We start from the raw sequence: 26,760 nt of genomic DNA on the forward strand, positions 1-26,760 counted from the left end.
AGGTAAAGGTACCCCTGCCCGTTCGGGCCAGTCTTGCCAGACTCTAGGGTTGTGCGCTCATCTCACTCTATAGGCCGGGAGCCAGCGCTGTCCGCAGACACTTCCGGGTCACGTGGCCAGCGTGACAAGCTGCATCTGGCGAGCCAGCACAGCACACGGAACGCCGTTTACCTTCCCACTGGTAAGCGGCCCCTATTTATCTACTTGCACCTGGAGGTGCTTTCGAACTGCTAGGTTGGCAGGCGCTGGGACCGAACGACGGGAGCGCACCCCGCCGCAGGGATTCGAACCTCCGACCATGCGATCGGCAAGTCCTAGGCGCTGAGGTTTTACCCACAGCGCCACCCGCGTCCCATCTAGCTAAGGCTAGCAGCCCTTTATTCAAAACCATGAGGACAGCACCTGATTTACATGTAGAAGCTCCAGGGTTGAGAGACAGGACTTGGAATGCCCCTTGCCTGAAACCCTAGAGAGCAGTTGTCAGTCATTGTGTAGTAGGCAATATTGAGTTTGATGGACTTGGAATAAGAGGACATGAATCTTTTCCTAAGTGCTCTGTGTGCTTCTAAATGGGTGATGCGTTTCTGGGGAACTGAATTGGGCAGGAAGGGGCAATGATCTGGGTTACTGGGTTGAATATTAATTTGAAGAAAGAAATTCGTGTAACTGAACTTTATCTAGAGAAAAACTGGAGGGCAATGAAAGTGGGTAAACGGAGGGGAAATGAAGTGATTTGGGGCAGGCTCTGCTGGAGAATTAATATGTGTGTAAATTGAAGAGGAACTGATTTGGGGTGCAAGTTAACTGGAGAATCTGTCAAGGGAGAGTTGGAGGGGGGCACTAATAGGCTTGCCTTCTGTGGCACTGAAATTCTAAAATTTGCATCTACAACTATTAATTGGCATATGTAAATTTGTTTCTAGGCTCCAGATTTTTAAAGCACCTAACAATGCCACACCACAAGGATTCCATTTTAGCTGCACTGTTGCACATATCAGTCAGAGCTACATGCACCCATAAAGCATATTTATTTATTTCATAAAGTTTATACACCACTAGATTGTAAAAGGCAAAAAAAAATTCAACATGGTTTACAAAAAAGATAAAACATTATCAATAAGAAGTTAAAATAACAATAAACTGAAAACAGATGAAAACTTGCTTCAACTTTCTAAACTTCTGGGTAGGCTTGTCTAAACAAAAATATTTTTTTAGCAAGGGTACAGTGAAGACACCTGCCTGATATCAATTGGCAGGGAGTTCCAAAGTGTAGGTGCTGCCACACTAAAAGGGGAAGTTCTCACAAATAAGGAATGGGTATGTGGTGGCACCTGTGGACAGTGCCAGTTCTGCACTGCTGGGGGGGGGGGGAGAAGAGAGAGAGAGAGAGAGAGAGAGAGAGAGAGAGAGAGAGAGAGAGAGAAGGTAGGGCCTGCCTGCTCCACTTCTCCCTGGGTGTCAAAGCTTCAGTCACTAATTGCTGCATCCTGCTAATGCCTCAGAAATGTGTTGTGCTAATTTCCAGGGCTATTCTAATAGCCTCCCCCTCATCCTCCACCCTGACACAACTGCAAAGAAGCAGCTTGCAGTCGGTGGTGGGTTTGTTATTTTTAAAAAGCTGTTGTTAGTCAAAAACATTTGCTTCCTTTTGCAAGAGCTCCTTTGACAACAATTTAAGAAGTCTTCTGTGTTGATTCCCCCTGACCCCCTTTCCCTTCCTCCACATGAATGCATGTCCAGCAAAGCTTACCTCTCTTGCGCAGGGCCTAGCCTGCACCAGTAGCACAGAATGAGGACCTGTTACCCAGCTAAACCATCCCGGCAGTTTCAGCACTTCTGGATCAATTTCAGACTTGTGGGGCAAGCGCCTGAGTTTCTATGGCAAACTCTATCCAGGCACGGTAACCTAATAGGACAGTCATTAGCAGGCTGACCTTGGCGGGGAGCGAAGGAGTGCAAACTGTCTGGGAGAGAGGCAGCTTCTCTGCAGCTACAGAGGCAACTAGGGAATTTCCCAGCTCTCAAAAGATTTAAGCAGCTTAGAGCTGTTAGGGAAATTACAGGGGGGAGCACATCTTTAAAGTTGTTAAATGTTACAAATATTATGCCTGAATGTATCCTTTTGACTTGACAGCTCAGGGAAGATACCTGAGCTACCCCTTTGCAAAGTTCCTCCATTCCAACGCCTTTCGCCCTTGGAAAAAGGACTCTTTCCCCTGCCACCTCCCCAAGATTGAAGACATGTATACACACCTCCTACCCCAGGAAATGCCCAGAAGTGACAATTGCTGGGCTCATTGTTCTCCAAGGGAAGCCAAATCTCATCACCAGACTTGCCTCAGGCTCCAGACATGCAAAGGAAGTTCTGTTGTACTTTTGGGTGGTGGGTAAGACATGTTTGCCTATGCTAATCTTGTGTAACCTTCCCCTTTTGTGACATGTTAGTGATGTAGCAATGATATATTGATGATGCTGTGCGAACTGTATTCTGGGATATGGTGGGAAAGTTTTAAAAGTCAATGTCGCCCCATGCTCTGGGTTCACTCGCTGCTGTTGAACCTGTTGCGCAACAGTAAAGGATCTAAGTCTACTGTCTGCTGTTTTGCTCCAAATTGCTTGGCTGGAATTTCCTTCTTTTACTGACCACATGGATCCACGGGGGACTTGTACCCCGATGAGCTGGGCTGTTGAGTAGTCTCTCAACCCAGAATTTTCCTTAACAGAGCATATATGGGGTGGATGCTGAACCCAGAGATGATGTGTGCATGCTGCTGCTACAAATTCAGGATTGGCTTGAACCTTTCAAGCTAAGAAGAAGCTACAGGCAATCTCAGAGACACATTTGTTAGAGCTGGTATTCTTTCAACAAAGCTCAACTCAATAAGGTTATGTTATAAAAAGTCTCCTCTTATACTTTTGTTTACAAGATGGTAAAACATGGGCCGGAGAATGCTACTGTTAGGTGACCCCCACAGCCAGTTGACTAACAAAACCCAACAAGGGCTTATGAATGACTCTGTGTCCAGGGTTGCAGATCCAAAAAATCAGCGCTTCCAATATGGGCTGCCATATGTCCAGATTTTCCCAGACATTTTTGCCACTTTTCAAAAATTCTGCCCTGACACTATTTTTGACGGACGAATCCATGATATGTCCAATAAGTTCCAGATGTATGGCAGCTCGGTCTTACTCCTTCCTCCATCTTCTGAGAGTTAAAGTCATATGCAAGGCAAGGCAAGAGTGTATTGGATGTTCCATTCCTGGCAGAGGTGCTCTTCCAGCAGGTGTCAGGATAGTTGAGATTGGAACGGTGATATACAAAAGTACAGTGACTGAGGTTTGACATAACAGTCCCAAGACTCCAAGCCAGACTCCCCCAATCTAGTTCTCTCAAAGCATTTTGGACTACAACATCCACCAGATGGCCACATATCCTCTACTTCAGCTTCCTGTAACTCAGTGCCATGCTGGTTGGGCCTGATGGGAGTTGTAGCCCAACACATCTAGAGGGCACCAGGTTGAGGAAGCTGAAATGCAAGTGAACAGGCACCATGGAAAGAGCTACTTTTCTACAGAGCCTTTCCCATTCACTTTTGTCTCTGTCCTTATCTTGACCCCTCGGAGAGATTTCCATTATGTCCCATAAACAGAAATCAAATATTTGCAGCCAGCATTAAGCGATTTGTGTAGGGTCAGGGAGTCCAAGATCTAAATCCAGCCTTCACCATTAGAAAAGGATTTATTGGGAAAGCCCCAGAGCTAGAGACTGATCCAATTACCCACAGTGAGCTGCAGGAATACTGGAGAAGGCTTCAATCTTCCTCAGCCATAGGGAACTACTATTCATTTTTCTGTTCTTCTGTACTGTGAATAATCTGCATTATGGGCTTCTACAACTCAGATCAGGGGTCAGCAAACTTTTTCAGCAGGGGGCCGGTCAACTGTCCCTGAGACCTTGTGTGGGTCTATACTATATTTTGATGGGGGGAAAATGAACGAATTCCTATGCCCCACAAATAACCCAGATGCATTTTAAATAAAAGGACACATTCTACTCATGTAAAAACACACAGATTGCCGAACTGTCTCTAGGCCGGATTTAGAAGGCGATTAGGCCGGATCCGGCCCCCGGGCCTTAGTTTGCCTACCCATGACTTAGATCCACGCTATACATTTAAAGTAGGGACGCAGGTGGCGCTGTGGGTTAAAGCCTCAGCGCCTAGGACTTGCCGATCGAAAGGTCGGCGGTTCGAATCCCTGCGGCGGGGTGCGCTCCCGCTGCTCGGTCCCAGCGCCTGCCAACCTAGCAGTTCAAAAGCACCTCTGGGTGCAAGTAGATAAATAGGGACCGCTTACCAGCGGGAAGGTAAACGGCGTTTCCGTGTGCGGCTCTGGCTCGCCAGATGCAGCTTTGTCACGCTGGCCACGTGACCCGGAAGTGTCTCCGGACAGCGCTGGCCCCTGGCCTCTTAAGTGAGATGGGCGCACAACCCCAGAGTCTGTCAAGACTGGCCCGTACGGGCAGGGGTACCTTTACCTTTACCTTTATACATTTAAAGTACATGGCTTCACCCAAAGAATCCTGGGAACTGGTATGGATGTGATAATGAGGGAAGAGCTCTAGTGGGCATCCATTGATATCAGGCAGAAGACTTCACTACAGTGGTAACTCGGGTTACATACGCTTCAGGTTACATACGCTTCAGGTTACACACTCTACTAAGCCAGAAATAGTGCTTCAGGTTAAGAACTTTGCTTCAGGATAAGAAAAGAAATCGTGTTCCGGCGGTGCGGCAGCAGCAGGAGGCCCCATTAGCTAAAGTGGTGCTTCAGGTTAAGAACAGTTTCAGGTTAAGAACGGACCTCCGGAACGAATTAAGTACTTAACCCCAGATACTACTGTATACTCTTTTCAGTGCCTACTACAAACATTATTGTTCAGATAAGCCCATTTAGAAAACTGATGCGAGTTTTAATCTCAGTAGTGACGCCCTCCCTGTGAACACCCTCCCTTCAGAAGTCAAGAAAATACAAACAACTATTTGACTTTTACAAGACATCTGAAGGCAGCCCTGTTTAGGGAAGTTTTTAAGGATGGGTGTTTTTATTATGTTTTTAGATATGTTGTAAGCAGGCCAGAGTGGCTAGGAAAACCCAGCCAGATGGGCTGTGGTATAAATAATAAAATTGTTGTTGTTTTTGTTACTATCTGAAGTGTTATTTTAACTGTATTCAAAAATGCTAAATTATTGTTAATTCTTATTGACAAATTCATTATGCTATCTTTTTTGTAAGGCATTTTGAGGTTTTGTTTTTTAAAAAAATAATAATCAAGCAATGTATAACTTTTATTAAATAAATGAACCGACCAACCCCCCCCTTCGCCCCGAGTGTCACATGAGAGAGGTGTGACACTCAGACACTGTCTGCATCACTTAATCCGGAGCAGTTATGGCCTCCCTCCGTGGTCCCAGATTAGGAAAGTCAGCTAGCAAACCTAAACCACGCCAAAAGAGGAACTTTAGGGGGTCAGCTACCCGTCGATTTAATCCGGAGCAAGGGGGCGGGGCCGGAAAAGGGCGGGGCCGTGACGCGACAGCAGCAGTCCTTGGCTCCCTGGCGTCGTCGCTGGCTGCTCTCGCGTTTCCATGGTAACGCGCCCTTCCTCACTTAAGTGGCGCCGTGAGGCTTCCGGCACTCTAGGAAAGGACTCGCCGTTCTCCGCCCGCTTCCGGCTCCATCATGGCGGCGCCCTAACTTGGAGTCACGTGAGCGAAAAGCGGCCTGCTTCTGGCGCTGTTGCCAGGCAACGCGCCTTCCCCCAACCCCGGCAACTCTGCTTCAATGGATAGGGCGGGGGTCGCTCTGCTAGTCCTCCCCTCTTGAAGGCCGCTGCATGTAGCTGTTAAGGGGGGGTGGGTTGAGTGGGAGCGGGGCGGGCTGTGTTCTGGCCCCGGATTTTCTCCTTCCGCCAAGCAGAGGAAACCCCCCACACCAAGCAGAGGAAACCCAAGACCCTCGCGGGTCTTGGGTTTAAATGGCATCAAACATGTGGGAAGACGGGCTCTGCCCCAAGGAGCCTGCAGTCTCCCAAGTCCAATCATCACTGAGCATTGGCCATGCTGGGTGGGCTAATGGGCGTTATTTATAGGCAGTATTTTGTAAAATTTATACACAACTGGATTGTGAAAACGAACAAACCTCCAAGCGGTTTACAAACCCCACCCCCCCATAAAATCACCAGAAATTGCTAACCATAATTTAACACCTTTGAAAAGTTTTTTTTTCCCTATCCGAGTAGGCTTGTCTAAACAAGAATGTGTTTAGCAGGTGCTGAAAAGAGTGCTGTGAAAGTGCCCTGCTGATATGAATAGGCAGAGAGTTTCAAAGAGTATTTTATTGTTTTTTTATTTATTTATTAGATTTAGATACCGCCCTTGATCAAAAGACCTTAGGGCAGTCCACAAGATAAAAATACAAGATAAAAACACAGATAGTTAAAGTAAAAACCACAAAACAATATAATATTCTACAATGGCTGAAGAATTTTAATCAGCCAAAGTCACAAGTGTAGGTGCTGCTGTTCTAAAAAAATGAGTTCTTACCGGTGGGGGAGAAGTATTCTGTGGCACCTGTAATAGTGCCACTTGGGCACAGCTATTCCTCATGCCCTGCACTAAAACAAGACATACAATGTTGGGAGGGGGAACAGGATGAAACGGTGCCTGACGGTGTGGAGAAGGTGAGCAGGGAGTTTGCCTACTTCTATCAGTCATAAGACTGGAACTTAGTGAGGACATGCAAGAAAGCTGGAGGTTGGGAGATTCAGGACAGGCAAAAGGAATCAGACAAATTCAGCGAGGACAAGGATACCGATGGCTACTAGTCACAATGACTATGCTCTGCTTCCACAGTTAGAGGCAATAATGCTTCTGAATACCAGTGGGTGGAAACCACAGGACAGGAGAGTTCTCTTGTTCTTGAATCCTGCTTGTGGGTTTCCAATTGGGATATCTGTTTGGCTGCAGTTGAGAACAGGTTGGGCCATTGACTTGATCCAGCAGGCTTTCCTTATGGTCATATTCTTATCCAAGAAACAGGTCCGTCTGCTCACACACCTAGCTTAGAGACCAATATCCTGGCATGTTTTATGGGAAGCTATAAACTGGCAAACCAAGAGATCAGCGCCAAATCTTGGCACACAATGGGTGAGGCAAGTGGGCAGGGAGCAGGCACAAAGCTTGTTCCTGGACTGTTAGATACAGCCTTTCTTTGGTAGTATATTTGTGGGAGTTCCCTGCACTTTTTCCCTGTTGGAATTGGCTCCTCTTTAATCAGCTGCTTTTTGGATTTTGTAGGGCAGGATGGACTTCTTGAGCCTCTTCCTCCTCTATGTGTTTCTGGTTCTGCTGACCATTCTCCTTGTTTGTTTCTATTCCGGAAGGAAGCAAAGCATCCCCTCAAGGCTTATTACCTGCATAACTCAGGTAAGGAATGATCACATCAGTTTGTCACCCCACTGCTGTGCCCACTTGCCAACAGTGGTACTTAAAATTTGCCAGCACTGTTTCTAGCATGAAGACAGGTCAGCTTCCATCCCACCAATCTATTTCATGCTGCCAGAGGAGCATCTAGACAAAATGGTGATGTTCAGTCTGTGTGTCAATCCTGTTCTTCCATATTGCAGGTAAAGGCAGGTGTTCCCATCCATCATTGGCTCTTCAATCTTGTGATAGAACGAAAGCATTTTTCTATGCCAAAGATATCGTGACTTGTATGTGAAAGAGAATTGACTAGTGGTGATTATTTATTTACATTTAACAATTTACATTTAATACACACACACACACACACAAAGTAACTATAAACAGGCACATAAACAGGCAACAATAAGAACAGATAAAGGTAGAGCATGACCAGTGGTTACAGATAATGACAACTGGAATCCAGCAACACCATGAGGACCACAAATTCTCCTCCATCTCCATTCTCTTTAGAAGAGATGCAAATGCCATTTCCTAAAAACAGCAAAAGGGGTAGACTTGAGTCTGGGTTGTACTATTTCAGTAGTGCAAGTAAGGAGCTCGTGGGAGTGGATGCTTCTCCATACAGTTACAAAAACCTTTACACATAGAAAGCCAAATGTTAGGGAGATGAATTCTAGCTCAATCTTCTCTGCTATGAGCTAATTTTATATGTGGGTGAGTTTTCTTTCCTGTGGGAGGAAGATTTAGTCTTCTGAACCCCATTTGCAATCTGAAGTGGTTCACCCTCAAAACCAGTTTGAGAACTAGACCTTAATGCCAAATAAACAGTTTCTGAATGTTTCCAGTGACAAGAATCAGTTAAAAAATACAGCTGGATTCTGTCCATGTGGCACTTACTCGGTCACCCAAGAATGTAAAAAACTCAATAATTGGGGATGTTTTATTTCCCCCTTTAAAAAAAAAAATCCTCCCTCCCCCTTTGTCTTCTGTCATGTAGGTGCTGTTGCGTATAGTCCCATCCCAAGTCCAAGGAGCTGCTCATTGGGTGCTTCATGGACTCTTCCATAAACGGTACTGTTTCTACCCCTTCTTTTGTGCCTTTTCCTTGCCTGTCTGGTTGTTAGCACTAACATTTTAATTTTATTTATGTCACTTTTTAAATTATCATTTTAATTTATTACCATAAGGTTCCAGGGTGCAATGTTAAAACAATTTAAAACAAGCCACAGACATGAGAATAGGGTGAGTCACAAAAACATACATCTCAGATATCAAAGGCAAGGGTAAGGAGGTGTGTATTTCTATGGTGCCTATCAGTTGCCTTTTCTAAGGAGGCTCACTTCCACATTAAGACACAAAGTATTACACCCCTAAAGTCATAGTGTAAAACTCTTTGAATTGCCATAGCTTTGCGGAATGGCTTCCGAAGATGACTTTCCTGCAGGTCTTCTGCATTCCTGGTTCTCTGTTGTGCACTGATGGCCATGCTGGTTGGGGCTGCTGGGTGTTGTAGTTGGAACCATCTGAAGGGCTTCAGGTTAGACAAGTCTGTTTTAAGCCATGATTTTTCTGTATATTTTGGGTAACCCTTGGAGATAGAGAAACTTCCCTTTTTTATCTAGGTGACTTTTGTTGCCAAGACTGGGTGCGTAATGGCGTCCGCTTCACCATTCAAGGAAATGGAGTGGCATCCCAGCAAAAATAGATTTGAATTAAAAAGAAAATATGGTAATGCAAATTATTGATGAAAGCATACAGAAAGTGACACACAAGAAGGAACTATCAAGATAATGGGAGACAGAAACAAATAAGAGTGAGCAAATGATTTAGTAATGTGATATATCTACAGGACTTCACTGTTGCTTTTACTCCAGTTTAGCAAATGCAGGTATTTTTGCTTCATTTCCTGGTTGGATTAAAGTTTCTGCATTCAGAATGTCACTGATTTCATCCAGCTCAAGAGAAACAGCAAGGCTGACAAAGGGTAAAGAGGTAGTCTTATTGTACAATCCTGTGCATATTTATTTGGAAGTGTGTTTAATGGGGATTACTCTCAAGTCTGTTTAGGATAGCAGCTTTATTTCTTTTATTTTAGTTGTTTTCAAAACAGGACCAGTTAGGAGACCAGTAGCTTAATTTGGCTTTTAGGTTTCTCTGAGGACAGTTACTCTTCACCTGTAAAACACCTTAGGCTGCAATATCCAGTGCAAAATATCACAAGCCTGATATATTTCCGAGTGGGAGTCTAGCTTACCCTTACGTACCTCTTTTCTTTTTGCTGCAGAAACTGTACATTTGTGGTCCTGCACTTGCTCTTGGAAGCTTTGGTTTACGGGGAATATTCCTGGGAAGTGTTTGGCTATTGTCAGGAGCTGGAGTTCAGCAGTCACTTTCTCTTCCTCCCTTACCTACTCTTGGCTGTGAACATAGTTTTCTTCATTCTGTGCTCCAAGACTAACCCAGGTAAGACTGCGTTCCCTGCAATTGTAACTCTTGGGCAGCGGGAAAGTACCCCATAAATGGCCTTGATTTCAGCGGATGGGGTGATGAACCTATGCCTGCTTCCAGTTAATATAAGACGCTCATTATAAAACCTGGGAATACAAAGAAATGAGCATTCTTCTTCAGTTGTTCTGTGACCTTACAAAGAGCTTCAGTTGGGTAGATTCTGCAGCTAGACTAGAGTTTTGGCTGGTGCCCTACCCATACTGTTTATGCCAGCTTTTGCCAACTGGTGCCCTCCAGATCCTTTGGACACCCAGGCAGCACAGCTGGTTGATGGGAATTGTAGTCCGTACGAGGCACCAGGTTGGCAAAGGCTGCTGTATACACACATACACCAAGGATGCATGGCTACCTCCTTCCCACTGAGTTATCTTTGGATGGCCAAAGCAGGCACCTCTCTGGGACATGCAGACTAGGTAATTTTCCCCTCCTGCAGGGAAGTTCCTTCACAGTACCGCTCTTTTAGTTCAGTTCACTTATCTTGTGTACATTATTTTCCAGTTATTTCCTCCTTTCAGTTTTGCTTCACCCTTTGGGCACCGTCCTTTTGCTATGTGCCGAGCTTTATGGCCCAGCCAATTGTCTTCTTTCTCAAGTGTGAGAATTGCAGCAGTCACAACCTGTCTCCTGGGTTTTGGAGAGTCTCACCAACACGTGCAAGCACTATTATGCCTTCACCAAGCAGTTAAACTACATTATTTTATCCCACAGGTCTTAGGTGGCCTAAAACGGGAATTAGACAAATTTGTGAAGAATACTAAGGATATAAGTGGCTACTAGTCATGATGGGATGGCTGCATACTGCCTCTGGTGTCAGAGTTTGTTATACCTTTGAATGCCAGTTGCCGGAGAGCACAACTGGGGAAAGTTGCTGCTTTTGCACTCAGGTTCTACTTTTGGGTTTCCCATTGGGGCACGATTAAGAACAGGATGCTGACTTAGATGGACCCCCTTTGGGCTGATGTAGCAGGGCAAATTATTATATTTGCTGGATTTTGAAATCGGATGTCAGGAAAGAATTCTAGCAACAAGACACCATTTGCTACTTCATTTCCTGGTCCAGGTACCATAACCAAATCCAACCAGGTGCAGTTTCTCCGTGCATATGCCTATGATGGTGTGATGTTTGAGAAAGGGGTTGAGTGCTCCACTTGCAAAGTGAGGAAACCTGCCCGATCCAAGCACTGTGGTGAGTTTATATTATAATTATTTCCACATGACTGTATATGTATGCCAAGATCTGCCTTGGAGGCCATCCATTTAAGGGGTCCCACCATCATAGGCCGTGAGAAAGGTAGCGGCTGGAGACACATGACGTAGGATTGTTAAACACCACTCCTGTCACTCCACTTCCACTTATTTTGCCTGTCTTGCCAGAGCAGATGGCTACCTCTTGCCTGCTTTGTCATCATATAATAATCTGACCTTCACCTATGTTGATGAGTCTTGACAGAACATTTGGTTACCGTTTTTGTTTATTGTTATTATACTGTTCAGTTTGTGTTGTAAAGCACTCTTGAGAACATTTGTGTTGAAAAGCAGAATATTAATGTCTTTTTAGTAATTTATTTGTTAAATTTGTATCTTAGGACCTCCTAGGATTAAAAGGGTTTGCTCATCCTGGCATCTGTTTCTGCTCTGGCCCTAAACTCCTTGTATCCACTGTGTCCTTTTTCTAGGTTGACCTATCCCATTTTGCCAAGAAGGTAGCACCCTGCATTTCTGCTGCTTGCCCCCCACTTACCATGTCCACTGAAGCCCTGCTTACAGAGGTCACACAGTTGAGGGCTCTGGTTCCAGTGAGAACCTCACGAAATCGTGCAGAGGCCTCACATGACCTTCCCCAGACCCCAGCTGCCTTGCTTAACAGAGGCCTCTGCGTAATCTCATAGGGATCTGGTGAGATTCCCCCTACAACCCAGAAGCTGCCATAGCCACAGATGTGCCCCTTGGATTCTGCCACCTGAGGCAGTTGCCTCAGCCTGCCTGATGGCCCTGCCTTTTTAAAATGTCAAACACCCCCTCCCCCATCTGCCTTTAGCTCTGCTCTCACCCTGTGCATTGCTGGAGGCCTCTTCAGAAGAGATTTTGCACCAGGAGACCTACCACGTGTGGTCAAATTGGGTCAAAAATATTTTATTTGGTTTGCTGCTTTCTTTCCCTCCACTCATTCGCCCACCTTCCCCTTTGAACAATGGGGCTATTAGGAGCAACCCAGCATGCTAATAGCTCATGCCTGGTTTTTCATTTGTTTGTTTTAACTGGTATGTTTTAAACTCAGGAGGGTTATGGGTTGGTTTCTTGATAACCAGAACATCATGACCTTTCTTCTGGCTTTGATCAGGTGTGTGCAACAGCTGCGTGCATCGTTTTGATCACCACTGTGTTTGGGTCAACAATTGCATTGGTGCCTTCAACATCAGATACTTCCTGCTCTATCTCCTTACCTTGACCTCCATGGCTGTTTCCATCGCAGTCTTAACAGCCACTTTCCTCATCCAGGTGGTCTTTCTGTCAAATATGATGCAGGGGTATTACACAGATGACCAAGGCCAGGAGCGCCCGATTGATGCCTTCTTCCTTATTCAGGTAAAAATTGACAAAGTGATGTGGGCTGTACCCAACTAAATCCTGCTCAGAGTAGCCCTGTTGAAATTAATGGACCAGTAGTTGCAGTGAGCCTGCTGTGAGTAGGGTTTAGTTGGATACAACCCTTAATTTCTGATGCCTTCATCTGTATGTAGCTGTGGACTCCCTTGAAGGGAGCAGCAAGCTTTTGCTGAAAGGGTCTTACTTCTTCTGATCTGCAGAATAGATTTCAAAGCTTGAATTAAATTTAATCAAAATAATCATTAATTTGGAGACTAAATATGCCTTTTCTGACGTTGACATTAACGTGCTTTTATTATCAAGGGTTGGGATCCAGCTAAACAGTTCCACTAGTCGCAAGCTCTTTGGATGCACAGTGGAAGTTCTTTTCCCCACCTACCCCCAGAACAAATATAGGGGATGCATGGGGGGTGGGATTCCATTGTGCAGTCAAAAATGCTAGCAATAGTGAAACTGTTCAGATGGATACCACCCAAGAAACTAATAGTATGCACCTTCTTGAGAATAGTTGTTTTACAAAGCTACTTAGAAGTGCCTTTGTCTTTCTTTGATATAAGGGCTACTGGTACTAAAAGCAAAAGATAAGTGCGTATTGTATGGTGATCAAAGGAACTATGGTTAGTCTGGGTTTTCTTAGTAATTTGAATTTTAGCTTTTCTTTTACTATCAAGATAAAAGCTAAATTTTCAAATTATTCAAGATGCAAACTTACTGATCACATTGATCAAAGTGCAGTATTGACAAGCTGTCTATCATTGAAGGAAGAAGTAGGCATATGAATCACCAGGACAGGGGGGTTAGGCTATTCTTTGTGCATTTTGACTCCAGCTGGGTATTTTTCTCTTTGCAGCATCTTTTCCTGACCTTCCCCAGGATCATATTCATGCTGGGCTTCGTTGTTGTCCTTTCAATTGTACTGGGCTCCTATTTTTGTTTTACTCTGTATCTGATCCTGACCAACCAGACAAGCAATGAGTGGTTCAAGTCAGCAAGATATAAATGTTCATCCTCAGAGGACGACACCAGGCAGAGGGGTTACAAAAATATTTATTCTAGAGGCATCCAGGGTAACATCACAGAAATTCTTAAGCCAATTATGAGCCCTGAAAAAAAGCAAAGGTGAGTTACCATTGACAGCAGTGGACTGTACAAATCTTAAATTTTTAATCTCAGCATGAAAGTCCCAGGCAAAATGAATCTAGCGCAAGGGTGGTCAATGTGGTGCCCATGGGCATCCAGTGTGCCGGACACTACCTACCTCTTACGGGGCCTGAGAAAGGTCTTAGTTCTCATCACAGTGCCCAGAGAGGGCGTTTGCTCTTTCTGTGCACTTCCTTTTTGCACTGTCTCAGCCTATCCTTCAGTGGATGGCAGAACTGGATATAGTGGTCCTCCACCCATGCTCTTGGAAGTGGCAGCCATCTCCAAATGTGCCTACTGGCCCCAAAAGGTTAGTGACTCCTGACCTTAACTGTTGAGTCAGCCTTGCAAGCAAGCCCCAACATACCAGTGCAACTGGAGTAAACATACCTGTTTACTGCTAGTGTCTGCCTGAAATGGAAGCTGAAGCTGCAGTTTGTGGTAGGGACAAGGAAATACCGTATTTTTCGCTCTATAGGAGACACTTTTTCCCCTCCAAAAATGAAGGGGAAATGTGTGTGCGTCCTATGGAGCGAATGCAGGCTCCCTGGCTTCAGTGATAGCAACGCAAAGCCTCCGAAGCCTGTGCTCCGGAGGCTTCGCATTGCTTTCGCTGAAGCCAGGAGTCTGGTCTTTGAGGCTGGCGTGGGGGAAAGCAGCGCTTCCCCCCACTGCCAGCCCCTCAGGATCAGGGGGCAGCAGGAAGGCGCGCAACGCCTCCGTGCTACTCCCCGACCTGGTTTGGAGGCTGGCAGTGGGGGAAAGCAGCGCTTCCCCCTACCGCCAGCCCCACAGGCTTGGTTGAAAAGCCCGCAGGAGCCGCACGCTCTTTAAAGGGTGTGCGGTTTTTCTACAAGGGGGGGGAATTCCCCCACCTCGTAGAAAAGCCCGCAGGAGCCGCACAGCCTTTAAAGAGCGCACCGCTCTTGGGGGGCTTTTCCCCAAGGAGGGAAAAGGGACTGACTGGCTGAGTCAGTCCCTTCTCCCTCCTGTGGGCTTTTGCGGGAGATGGGGGAATTCCCCCACCTCCCGCAATAGCAGGGAGAAGGTCTGGGAGAAGTGCACAGGCTGCGTGCAGCCTGTCCGCTGCTCCCAGAGCTGGGGGGGGTGTCATTTCCCCTCCCCTTGATTTCCCCCTCTGAAAACTAGGTGCACCCTATGGTTGGACTATAGATGATCCTCATGGTCCCTTCCAATTATAGGATTCTGATTAGGAGCCCTAAGCCCCTGCTTGCTTCTTGAGACTTTAGGCACTACCCTAGTTTCCAATCATGAGAACTAGAAACTTGTTAACTGGAATAATCTAAGGCTACTGACTGCTTTTGCACAACTCATTTCAAGAGTCTGGCATATAGAGTCCTGCTGGATTACATTTAATCTGTAGGATAAGAGAAGTGACAGCCACTTTTTACCAAAACAAAAAACAAATAACCAGCTTTCATCTAATAATAGCTCTCTTTTTATTACATCAGAATTTTGTAGAAAATTATGTATTTTAAAAACATTTACAAACTGTACAATAAGCAATTAAATGTTACATGGTTACAAAATGTACATTGTGGCCTTTATGTAGCAGTTGCAGGATATTAAGATAACCTGTTTTCCTGTATAGTAAAGCATTTTCAAACTTTTCTTTAAAGTTTGCGTCCATTATGAATAGCTTACATTCCATGCCTTATATGGACTTACATATGAAAGGCAAGTAGGTGCCCCAGAAAGGAGGCCTCTGGTTGCATGGCATAGTTTAATTTCCCTGCAAATCCCCCCACCATCCGTTTTTTCTCCTCCCACTAAGCTAAGATTAAAGTGCTTCGCTCCATCACTGCCTGATTTCAACAAGCAGCAGCTGAGCACAAGTGCTATGAGGACACTAGTCATCGAGCCCTTTGGCACCGCCAGAGTGCCCCAGCACTGAAGACCACCCACAGGGCAGCCTCCAGACATTGAATGTAGATATGGCTCTCTCTCCCCTGGTTTAGACTATAACAGTCTGAACCTCCACTTCCTCCTCCTGGGTGGCAATCACAAACTCCCCCGTGTGCTCCATTATTTCAATGTCTTCGGATGCCACCATTGTCACCGTTGCCTCTTCTGCCTCGCTGCTCCCCTCTGTGGCCAACACAGCTCCTTCACCAATGGCTGAAGCCAGCGTCATGGCAACCTGCTCCGTGAGACTCTCAGGAGTTGCTATGGCAATTGTGTCTGCGTCCGTGCCATCGGGTGTCAAGGCAGAACTTTCTGCCACAGTGACATTCTGGACAATTATCTGATGGCCAGAATTTGCTTGGTTGACAATCTGCTGAACTACTTTCATGATGTGACTGTCCACCTGCATGGAAGGAAGGAAATACACCAATGATTCAAAGCCAGATTTGCACACACTGTACCAGAGTTGCTGCACGTGTAGTTTGAGTCCATACATTTTCATGAACAGCAGCCTTCCCCAAGGTGGTGCCCTCCAAATGTTTCAGAATACAACTCCTAGCCAGCACAGCCACTCTTTTAAAAATGTGTCCAGAGAGAAAGAAACAAAACCATGGAGCCAAAAAGCCCTAAGGGATGGGGTATGTCAACCCCTTGACAATGAATAGATGTTAGTTCCTTTCACCTATACTGTAAAGTACAAAGGAATATATAAGTGGACACAAATCTGACATGCTGTCCAGCTCCAAACTAGCAATTCTTCCCTCCTCCAGCAAACTAACAGATGGGGTGTGAAGAGTCCAAAGATAAAGGGTGGGGAAGAGAAGAGAAAATACAGAGTTCCACAATGGCTCTTGCTTTAAGATAAAAGTCGCTTTAAGACCAAACCACTTGCTTTTCTTTCTCAGTGTCAGGAACTGGGGAGGTTCTCCTCTCTGAAAGGGGTTGTGGAACTTTGGGAAGTGGACACAGAGCACCTGTGTTGCATACAGAAAACCTCAGGTTCAATCCCTGGTGGATGGCAAAGACGTTTTTCTGCCCTAGATCCTGGAGGGCAGACCTGGTAGAAAGCAGCTTCCTAGATCCACTCTCCCACCTAAGAAGGTATTAAACAAACAGCCTACCTAGTCGTGTGTGTGTGTGTGTGTGTGTGTGTGTGTGTGTGTGTTTGCCACAAAGATGTCTCGGTAATTTTATCAATGAATTAATCACTTCAAGCTTCAAAGATTTTAGTAGCAAAGATTGTAAGGAGCCTCTTCAGGGAGAGCAACCTACCTCATGCCTTGTCCCTTCTATGATTTCAGCAGCTTCCGTGGTTTCCATCTCTTCGGTAGCTGTCTAAAAGAGAGAGAACACAGATTTCCCTTAAAGCAGGAACTTTACTTTGCAGTGTTTTCACATGCTGGTAATGTCCTCAGGAATGCTCTTTGCTCCAGGCACAATCCACCACATACCTTCTGCTATGCCTCTCAGGCTCAGCCAGCATAGCCATAGGATGCTAGAGCTCATGAAAATGGTTCAAAAAGTAGAATGAACCGGGCTGGTGAAGCCTGGCCTAGTCTGTTCAGAAGCGCTTGACAGATTACAGTCTGGCTCTCACTGCCCCTGGACAAACCACAACTGAAAACCACCCACCAACCCTGCAGTGTAGGAAAACTTGGTTTTCTCAAAGAGATTCTCCCTCAATGCTGCTCAGCTACCTCAATGATGTACTCTTGCGTATCTGCCACCACTGAAGAGAACTCCACGAGGACTGTAGGAGGATCTTCAGAAATGACTGTTGCAGCCAAATTGTCAGCAGACTGACCTTCCTCCGACACTGCTTCTTCTTCAGCTTCTTTCAAGGCAAGCAGACAGCCACCTAGGTGACGGATAAGGTAACTCTTATCAAATTAAAATAATTTCTGGATACGTGTTCAATCCTGACATGCTCAAGTCTTTTATCAAAATATTATGTCTAAAAAAAACCCCTTTGTGCCAAGGAATGCCAAATTCTTGGCCCCACTGTTTGCAAATATAGCTTGTTTCCTTATTCTGGATTATTTGCTCAGGGAGCAACGAACTATTATATAATATTTTAAAATATTAAGCCATTTATACATGCTTTTAAACAAATACTCAGCCACTACAAGAAATCCAGTTCTCCCCACCACCAGATCAAAAGATCAACCAATATTCTGACCTCTAGAAACTTCACCAGGAAGGTTCTGCACCCGCCTCCCAACCTCTTGGCCTCTAAATCTTATAGCACTCTACAGAGATGGCAGGTGATGGGGTTGCCAAAAAGCTGCTCCTATTCTAGAAGCTAGCACATGTTGTCCTTGGCTCCAGCTTGCATTTTACATGAAAGGGACAACTCCCTTACCTTTGGTCCTCAGGTGCCTGTTGAGGGTGCCATGCTCTGCAAAACCACGGCCACATTTGTAACATTTGAAGGGCTTCTCCCCTGTGTGGTGGCGGATGTGGCGCACCAGGGAACCCTTTTCCCGAAATCCCTGACTGCAGAACTGGCAGACGTATGGTTTGTCATCGAGGTGTGTCCGAAAATGCACCTGCTGGGCATTCTGCAGGACAGGAGAGCATGGAAGCCATGAGTGAACATAGACAAATGCAGCAAACTTCCTACACTGGACCTCCTGGGCAGACAGAAGCATTATCCATCACACACCACTCTTAAAAGTATTTTTAAAAAATCATCTGCTTCACTTTGAGCACTTCACAAAGCTTCTTGTCTGCCAAGAGCAGTTTTTTAAATAAAGGAGAGGTGACTGGAGGCAGACTTGCTGCCAAAGAAAAATAAACCACCCAACTTTTGGCACAAAGCCCAGCAGAATCCTTCAGCAGTGCTCCGAAATTTTCATTTGAGCACTTTCAGGACACACAGAGAACTCTAAAGAAGCACAACTCGTATCCTTCGGGCAAAATGGAAAGCAATGCTCCTCACAAGTCTCCCAGTCACTTTGAGTGCTAATGCCAAGGTAAAATTGCTCTGCCCACTTTTCCCTACTGGCACATGGCCCTCCAAAAGTCACCTAAAAGGGAATGCGGCCCTGGGGTTTAACCAGGTTCCCATCAAAGAACAAGTCCCAAAAGATGTGGGGCTCCTACCTTCGTCTTGTATCTCTTGCCACATTTGGGGCAAGGATATGGCCGCTCATCAGAGTGAACCCTCCTGTGTCCCTTCACATGCGCAATTGTTTTGTACAGCTTGCCGCAATCCCCACAACGGAACCGCCGCTCGTTCACGTGCACTTCCTGGTGTTTTTTCAGCAAGTAGCCCTTGGTGAATCCTTTGCCACACTCTTCACATGGGAAAGGTTTGTAGTCTGGGCAAGGGGTGGGAAGTTTCACAAAAAAGAGGATTGGAGCAGGTGGAATGTCCAGTATTTATGACATTTGAAAATGCAAGGCAGTAGGATATCAAAGAAGAAACTGCCTTCATGGCTGCAGAGGAACTGCCCATAAATTTTCTGTTCGTAGCAAAGGCGACAGGTGCCTCAGGCATGAGGCTGATTTAGCCAGAGATCTCAGGGTTGACCTTTGCTCAAAGACTAACCCGCATATAGAAGCTAAACTTAAAGCCAGTATCTGCAATACTCAGCTGAATAATTGAGCAAGCCCGAGACATCTACCATTTTTGCTATTGAGTAAATAATTTCTCAGCAATCCTGAGGCATTCAAACTATTTTTAGTTTTATGGTATCTTGCAGCAATGTGCACCAATCTAACAGAGAAAATAAATTATTTGCATGCTTTGGAAAGCCACCCAGCTGCAGCCTGATAAAACTTTGTGACTGTACAAGGAAGCAATTTGTCCATGGATACCTTGACGAGACACAACAAGATGTCCCCTTACCAAAATGTCTGCTAATGTGCTGGTCAAGGGAGCTGTGTTCCCGGAAGACTTCACTGCAGTAGGGGCACACCTGGCCCTCATCAGTCGCATCTGCATCTGGCTATGAAACAGAGGGGGGCAGGATAAGTACTTGACATTGCGAAAAGCTTGAATCGGGATATCCTATTTGAAAGGCAGCATATGCCACTGTTAAAGCAGCACTGAAAGCAGCACGTCATGTGTTAACCCGTATACAGCTGCACACCACCAAGACCTGTTGTCATGAATCAGCCAAACCTGACTTCAGGAGAGGTGAGTTAACCTAAATACAGGAAAAACAGCTACCCTGACAAACTTACAGTTTCTGCTTGCTCGATCTTCACGTACTGCTCCCCACACAGCTTCTCAGGCATCTCTACCTCTTCATTCTTTGACTCCTCTGCAACAGTCACCTCATTGGCTTCATCTGATTTGGTCGCCTCCTCCATGGACACCTGTTCTATCACAATCCCAGAATTCCTCATGGCTTCCCTCAGCAAGTTCTCATTGTCATCTCCCTCAGGAGGCAGATCCTCAGGATTTGAAGGCTAAAGAAAACCAGGGACAGATGCAGGGCAGTTAACTGCAAAGTAGAGACCAATTGTTTTAGCCCCAGAAGTTGCTAAAAGCTCTCTCTTAAGTCAGCATTCCTCAGCCCTTTGAACTCAGGAAACCACTGGCATCTCTTCTCCCGGGCCCCACAACCCATCAGAAAATGCAAATGACTCCCAGAGAATGCCATATGCAAGGTTTAGATTGGGATTTAACTCCCAGATGTTCCTTGCCTCTCCGCAATTTAGTTAGAATAGCCATTTTTGAGGAAGCAACATTAAACCCCTACCACTGGGCCTGCTCCCTACAGAATATTTTTACCCTCTGCAATTTTACACTTACACACACTCAGTAGTGGCCCGTCTTACAATTTGATACCCACTCTCTTAAACAGAAAAACCAAACTCTGTTAGCCAACTGATCTCAGATGCCTGTGCAGAGCGTACCAAAAGTTCTCAAATTTCTAAAGAGGAAGACATTATTTAGAACTGCTTGCTTTCTTGCAGATGAGCTTTGAGTTTTGATGCCTTGTGTTGGGCTTGAAATTATCCAGGTAAACTTATCACCTCCAAGATTTCAAAGCAAGACTTCTTTAGAATTTTCTTTCTACCTTGCCCCTTGAGACTGGTCAGGCATGTTGTCTCATAGCTAGAAATCAGTGTGCGTCTCTAGTCTAAGCCAAATGCCAACCTTCCCCTCATCATGAGTGGCACTAACCTCTTGGCCCAACAATTTCTCCTCTGTGATTGGGAGCTCCTGCACCTGGACATGGACTTCATGGAGGACATTCCCTTTTGCATCCGTCACTAAATGAATGACAGGAGGGGACTCCACAGACTGAGCTGCTAGCGAGGGAACAGCCTCTACATTGGAATCATTTGACCCTTCAAGAAAAACAGCAAACAGGAGTCTCAGCAAGCAACCTAGCTCCCAAATACAACTTCCCACTTTGAGGTCTTCTCTTCCCCAAGTATCCAAAGCAATTTCCTCTGTGTTTGCAATATTTCTGCATTTACATGATGCTTTCAAATTGTCAAAGTACTTCAAGCACCATCTTGTTTACAAGTAACTATTTAAAGTAGGCATGTTGCAGGTTACGGCATGCCTAAGGCCTCCTAGAGGCAAGACTTGAATTTCTGTATTCAGAGCCTGGTTACTTAGCCACCATGCTACTCAACAAGAAAAGGCCTCTCAGAAAACAGAGGCAAAGCCAGAGGACACCCCTCACGTAAGGTCAGAAATGTCCCACCTTACTCAACTGCCTTCTAGATCTGCCATAGACACGAGCTGCATCTTGCTTTAGACCAACAGAGAATACTTTCAATGAAAGACAAAAAACTGTACAAACAGCAGGGCAAACTGCTGGTCTTTTCACTGACCTGCTGCTAAATCCTCTTTGCTCACAACTATTTCCTTGTTCATATTGAAGCGGGTTTTCTCAGTACAAGGAGTCAAGGATTTCAGGTGCCGGGTCAAGGCTCCTGACTCTCGAAAGCTTTTCCCACATTTCTTGCACTTGTAAGGACGCTCATCTTAACAGGTTGAGAAGTAAAAGACAAGAGTTATGACATGGAAGAAAATGGCCCATGGACTCCAGCTAAGAAATTTTCCCTCTTCTACTTTTCTCAGAAAAGGAAGCAGATGGGGATGACGTGACTGGATCTCAATGGGATGTTCCTTTCATAGCATCCACTGCAGCATCCTTTTGGCAGTGCTAGCAAACTGGAGCCCTAGTCATGGCTCTCATGCTTTCCATTGTCGCCAGCAGAGGGGGTTTGTCCGTTCTGACTCAATCATTATACACCAACAAGCAAAGAGGGGTTTTCTACACACATAGCACCATCATGGATTTTATAACAAACCAATCTGTCCTCTCACCTGTATGACGACGGTGGTGTCTGATCAGCGAGCCCTTGGTCCTGAAAGATGTCCCACATATCTTACACTCATAATCCTTCCTGCTGCTGTGAGTGATCATGTGAGCTTTGAGGATGCTGGCCTGGAGCAAGGAGAAAGGAACTATTGGTGATGCTGCCAGGCACACAGATCACCTGTTTTAATCAATGGAGAATTTCAAGCTGTAGCTACACAAGCACACACATATATTCACACACAAAAACACACAGTCGTACCTTGGAAGTCAAACGGCATCCATTCTGGCAGTCCGTTTGACTTCCAAAACATTCAGGAACCAAGGCACAGCTTCCAATGGGCTTCAGGAAGCTCCTGCAGCCCATTGGAAGCTGCAACAGACGTTCAGAATCCAAAGAACGTTCATAAACCGCAACAATCACTTCCGAGTTTGCACCATTTGGGAACCAAAACATTCAACTCGCAAGGCGTTTGACTTCCGAGGTACGACTGTATAGGCAAAAATGATGGAGTATACATAAAAATTAAAATTGTTTCGATTTTGAAGGTTTGGCAACATTTTACTTGTATTCAGATTCGAGTTTTTTACTTGTCTATTGCAAGCCACCCGAATGCTATGAATAAATAAATCTATAAATAAATAAATGCAAATCTCTACAGTATTTTCTCATTTGTCCAGCACTATCTTGTACGATCTGGTACAAACTTAAAACATACCGTTTTGAATGTCTTGTGGCAAAGTTCACAGACGTATCGGCCTTCTTTATTAACCAGCAGCTTAACTTTGATGAGCTCCATGGAGGCCCCTTCTTCTGGGCCTTCAGGACTGTCCTGCCCCTCTCCAGTGTCACCATCAATGTGGCCATTTGGGCTTTCAAATACATGGTCTCCGGCTACAATGACTTCTTTGATGTGCCCACTACCTGCAACCAGAACACCACACAGTAAACAGCCATACAAACTATCAAAGTCTGCATAAAGGTCTTATGACAATGACCATTTTGATCCTTGTCATAATACTGTCTTGCATAATTTTTTCACTTTTTCACTGCAAGTGCATTTGATGGTTTTACTAAGTTATTCCTCACAACCCCAAATTCTCTTTCCTGGACAGCCAGTTCATTGCACCCAGAACTTGTGGTTCTCTTTGTTATTCTCCTAACTTATGTGCCTCAGTTTGTACTCAGCTTACATTGAACCTCATTTGCCATTCTGCTGACTGTTCATCTGGTTTGGAGAGCCTATCACATTTCTCATTGTTTGCTTGGATTTTCACCATCCTGCATAATTTGGTTTCATCTGGAAACTTTGCTACTTCATCAAACCCCAGGTTAATTATTAGAGTTAAACAGCTTGGGTCCCTGAGCAACAACACTGCATTTTCCTGTGTTGTGAGAACTGTTTACTCCTACAATCTTTTTGCTGTTCTTTCACCAGCTACCTATCCCCATGACAAGCTGTGAATGAAAAGGTTACTTAGGAACTTTTATTAGGGGGGTTTGTCAAAGGATTGTGGAATTCAAGCTTATACTGTTTGATTTACCTTTATGTACTTTCTACAAGTTTATTGAAACACTCAAAATACCTCAGAAAGTTTGGTGAACATACCTAGTATTGCAGATGTGTTGCTGATTTCTTCTGTTATTGGGGAAGCTTCAACAACTATATGAGCTACAGTTATAGGCTCTTCAACAGATGAAATGACCTGTGCAGCAAACTGAGTTTTAGTAAAAGAATGCATATTGCAATAGTTATAGCCAAACAGTGAGAGATGCAAAATTAAAAATATTTCTCTGCTCACACTTTATTCACTCTTCCCCAAAGTGATGAAGGTTTGTTGTCTGCACCAATCAAGTGCTGCTTGCAAAGGAACACCTGGGAACTCCTTTTGAGGTTCAGTGGTTCCTTTGGAATCATGTTTTTAGATGCCTTAAAACCTGACATCAGGTGTGGAGGTGTGCTTTGGGGGAAATGGCCTCACAAGTCAAACGGGGACCCATGCCAGGCCCAATTAGGTCCACTGGCCAGAGGCTTCCCACTACTGATTTCAACAGTAGTCAGTTGACTTACCCTGCCACTCTTGCAGTAGGACTTAAAAAAGACATCTGTGAATTTCCAGGCATCACACCTAAGCCTCCCTCAAACCCATCCAGTAATTACCCAAAACTACTAGAGCAATATTGCCATGCTTTCCCCCACCCACTGCCCACAATGAGAAAACTTGTCCTAGCAAGCAGTCTCAGGGCTAGAAGAGAATCCAGCCATCGCCTTCCCCACATCCTGCCTCAGGAAACTTGCCGGGGTTGTTACTGCTGTAGTATCTTGCTGTCTCTGGCAAAGCTTTTGTAATTTGTGCTGTACAAATTCTTCCAAAGAAGTGAACTCAGACTGGCACCGACCACACTTGTGCCTGTCATCTTCATCTAAAATTCAAAGGATAAGAAAACTGTCACCATCTTCAGATGGAATAACAAGACTATTTAAAGACAAAGCATTCAGACCAGCTGGTTTCTAGCTTATATTGGTCATTATATGATAGGAAGGAAGTTGTACAAATTGTTACCTAAGCATTGATAGGATAGCTTGAGAACACACCTTGACATAAAAGCATCCAGTAAATGTGAAAAACAAGCTGAGAAGAATTTAACATTGATTAAGATTTGAACATGATTTTGCAATGCTTAATAAGGGTCAAGTGCAGAAAGGGGCAGAGCTCCTGCACCCTAAAAAGCTGTGTAGAAGAGAATTTCAATACAGCAGCTTGCACAAGTTACACTGCTGAAATCCCCATTCCCAGCACTTCCACTGTCCTCTCTTAAATGTGACCATGAAATACATGCTGTCAGGGGCTCAGGAGCAGAAGCACAGGGAAGAGGGGAAATGGAGAGCGAAGGGGAAGAATCTGAGGGCAGCGTAGAAGAAGATGACAGTGGCCCGAGAGATTCCATGAGCCTCTCCAGCGAATCGGAAGATTCACAGAAGGGGGCGCCAGTGGCCAGGGCAAGGGGATTCCCAAGGGGGACACTCCAGCAGCAAGGGGCCGGTAGGGACTCCCAGAGTAGCAGTTGGAAATCAGGACCAGCTTCCCCACCAGAGCATAGTGGGGGGGAAGAGTCCCAGGTATCGAGGGCAGAGGATTCCACACCAGGGAGTGAAGATAAGTCGGGGCTGGCCACGCCTCCGTCGGAGAGCCAGACAACGGAGGGGAGGTCAGATCCGGGCAGTATCCCGGAAGAGGGAAGCAGTGACAGAAGCAGTGTGACGGTCAGGAGGAAGGTCACTGGGTTGGCGCGAGAGGCAAGTTCAAATGTACAGGAGCGCGGGACAGCAGAGAATGAGGATTGGGAACCGGGTCCTAAAGCCCGCCGGAGACAGGGGGAGGAGTCAGCCGACTCAGCGTCGGAAGAGTCCAGAAAGGGGAAAGCCCCGGCGGGCAGGAGGACTCAGAGGAGGAGAGAACAACGGAAAAGGTGGAGCAGGGCTAGGATCTTAAACTGGTGTCAGAGGGGAGGAGATTCAGACGGGACTTCGCCGGTCTAGGGTTTAAGACGTAGGGCTGCGCGCTGCGGCTTTGGAATGGAAGTTGAACTTCAATAAAGACTTTTGTACATAACGACAATCGGGCGTTGGTCCTCTGTGAGCTGGGACCTAGGGGCAGCTCTGACACATGCTTTCTCAGAGAAAAGATGTAGGCAGGAGCTATTTTACAACTGAGCAACTCTGGCTAAGAAACAAGTCTATCATGGTTTTTTCCTGACTCTGGCACATTAGCAGAAGCAGTGTTCCTGATCATTCTCATCCAGGCCACGGTTTAAAAGAACAGGTGTTGGGTTACATTAAAAAGAAGTGAAACTTCAGGGATATAGACTCTGAAAGCTCAGTGCGGCTTTTGCAGACCTGCCACCTTCTAGATGTCTTGGCATAGCTGTCAATGTTTCCCTTTTTGTAAGGGAAATTCCCTTATTCTGAATAGGATTCCTTGCAAGAAAGGGGAAAAGTTGACAGCTATGTGTCTTGGGCTACAACTCCCATCAACCTCAAGCATAGCCACGTTGACTGAGGCTCATGAGATTAGTAGTTCTGAGAGTTGTAGAGGCTGGAAGCGAGGAACCCGACAGGAGGCTGCGTGGCACTCTTTTCCCGAGGCTCAACCAACTTTTTGCCTGCAAGTGAGTCCCACGCTTGCCATTCCTCGCTCCAAAGCAGGAGGGGCGCAGGCGCGACACCGTAATTCTCAGAAGAGAGAGGCCTGCACTCTCCCATCGTATTGGACCTTCACCTTTATTCGGTGGCTTAAGGAGCTGCTGCATCGACAAGCCCAAGAGCGGGCTGCGCAAAGAGCTGAGGGGACCACAGGCACCCCTTCCTCCTCAGGAGGAACATTACTTTACAGAGAGTAAGAGACCCCTCCCCTCCCCCCCATCCCTGCCTGCCTGCCAAGCCGGTACCTTCTTCACCGAAAGGCGCCGGGAGACTGAGGAAGGCGGCGGGCCCCTGGTTCGCGCCGGAGACCGCCTCAGCCGCACACTCCTGTCCCCGTGGCCCAACTGCCGTAAGCCCCGCCGGCCCAGCGCTCGTTGCCATCGCGGCCTCCATGTCGCAAGGCGCCGCAACCATCAAGATGGCGGCTTTACGGCCGTGTCGTCATAACAACGAGCCCGGCGCCGCCACGGGGCGGGACCACAGAGCCCGAACTTTTGCCAATTGAGGGAAGGCTCGGGGTTTCCTCTCCTCAGCTCACCTGAAGTGGGCAGAGCCGCCACGGCGCCGCAGCCAATGAGGAGCAAGGGCGGAAAG

At 45.9% G+C, this 26,760-nt stretch overlaps 2 protein-coding genes across 5 annotated transcripts; one reads left to right on the plus strand and one right to left on the minus strand.

The window, feature by feature from the left end:
* Positions 1 to 14: 14 nt before the first annotated feature.
* On the plus strand, positions 15 to 15,294 carry ZDHHC4 (zDHHC palmitoyltransferase 4). 4 transcript variants are annotated; one of them, XM_079952807.1, is made up of 7 exons: positions 15 to 181; positions 7,359 to 7,487; positions 8,485 to 8,558; positions 9,772 to 9,950; positions 11,056 to 11,181; positions 12,337 to 12,581; positions 13,453 to 15,294. In XM_079952807.1, the coding sequence occupies exons 2-7, from the start codon at positions 7,365 to 7,367 to the stop codon at positions 13,723 to 13,725; spliced, it is 1,020 nt and encodes a 339-aa protein (XP_079808933.1). In that variant the 5' UTR covers positions 15 to 181; positions 7,359 to 7,364; the 3' UTR covers positions 13,726 to 15,294. The 4 variants fall into 4 exon arrangements, with proteins under 4 accessions (XP_079808933.1, XP_079808930.1, XP_079808932.1 ...); XM_079952804.1 differs by lacking the exon at positions 15 to 181 and adding an exon at positions 5,634 to 5,768; XM_079952806.1 differs by lacking the exon at positions 15 to 181 and adding an exon at positions 5,770 to 5,793.
* On the minus strand, positions 13,798 to 26,667 carry E4F1 (E4F transcription factor 1). Its single transcript, XM_079952768.1, has 14 exons — positions 26,412 to 26,667; positions 24,262 to 24,386; positions 23,572 to 23,668; positions 22,681 to 22,886; positions 21,970 to 22,090; positions 21,471 to 21,623; positions 20,809 to 20,975; positions 19,860 to 20,087; positions 19,522 to 19,621; positions 18,774 to 18,991; positions 18,031 to 18,229; positions 17,366 to 17,526; positions 16,941 to 17,003; positions 13,798 to 16,071 (listed from the first exon to the last, which is right to left on the minus strand). Exons 1-14 carry the CDS (start codon positions 26,578 to 26,580, stop codon positions 15,718 to 15,720), a joined length of 2,361 nt encoding a protein of 786 aa, XP_079808894.1. The 5' UTR covers positions 26,581 to 26,667; the 3' UTR covers positions 13,798 to 15,717.
* Positions 26,668 to 26,760: the final 93 nt, after the last annotated feature.

This window comes from Podarcis cretensis, assembly GCF_951804945.1.
Source record: "Podarcis cretensis genome assembly, chromosome: 14".
Taxonomy (NCBI): domain Eukaryota; kingdom Metazoa; phylum Chordata; class Lepidosauria; order Squamata; family Lacertidae; genus Podarcis; species Podarcis cretensis.

Coding starts and splice junctions, on each gene's coding strand:
- ZDHHC4 (XM_079952804.1), top strand. CDS start 5,649: ATGGTAACGCGCCCTTCCTCACTTAAGTGGCGCCGTGAGGCTTCCGGC. Junction 5,769..7,358: donor GCGCCCTAACTTGGAGTCAC/GTGAGCGAAAAG, acceptor TGGATTTTGTAG/GGCAGGATGGACTTCTTGAG. Junction 8,559..9,771: donor CATGGACTCTTCCATAAACG/GTACTGTTTCTA, acceptor TTTTTGCTGCAG/AAACTGTACATTTGTGGTCC.
- E4F1 (XM_079952768.1), bottom strand. CDS start 26,580: ATGGTTGCGGCGCCTTGCGACATGGAGGCCGCGATGGCAACGAGCGCT. Junction 22,091..22,680: donor GCCACAAGACATTCAAAACG/GTATGTTTTAAG, acceptor TCCTTGCTCCAG/GCCAGCATCCTCAAAGCTCA. Junction 17,004..17,365: donor CGCAAGAGTACATCATTGAG/GTAGCTGAGCAG, acceptor TCTCTCTTTTAG/ACAGCTACCGAAGAGATGGA.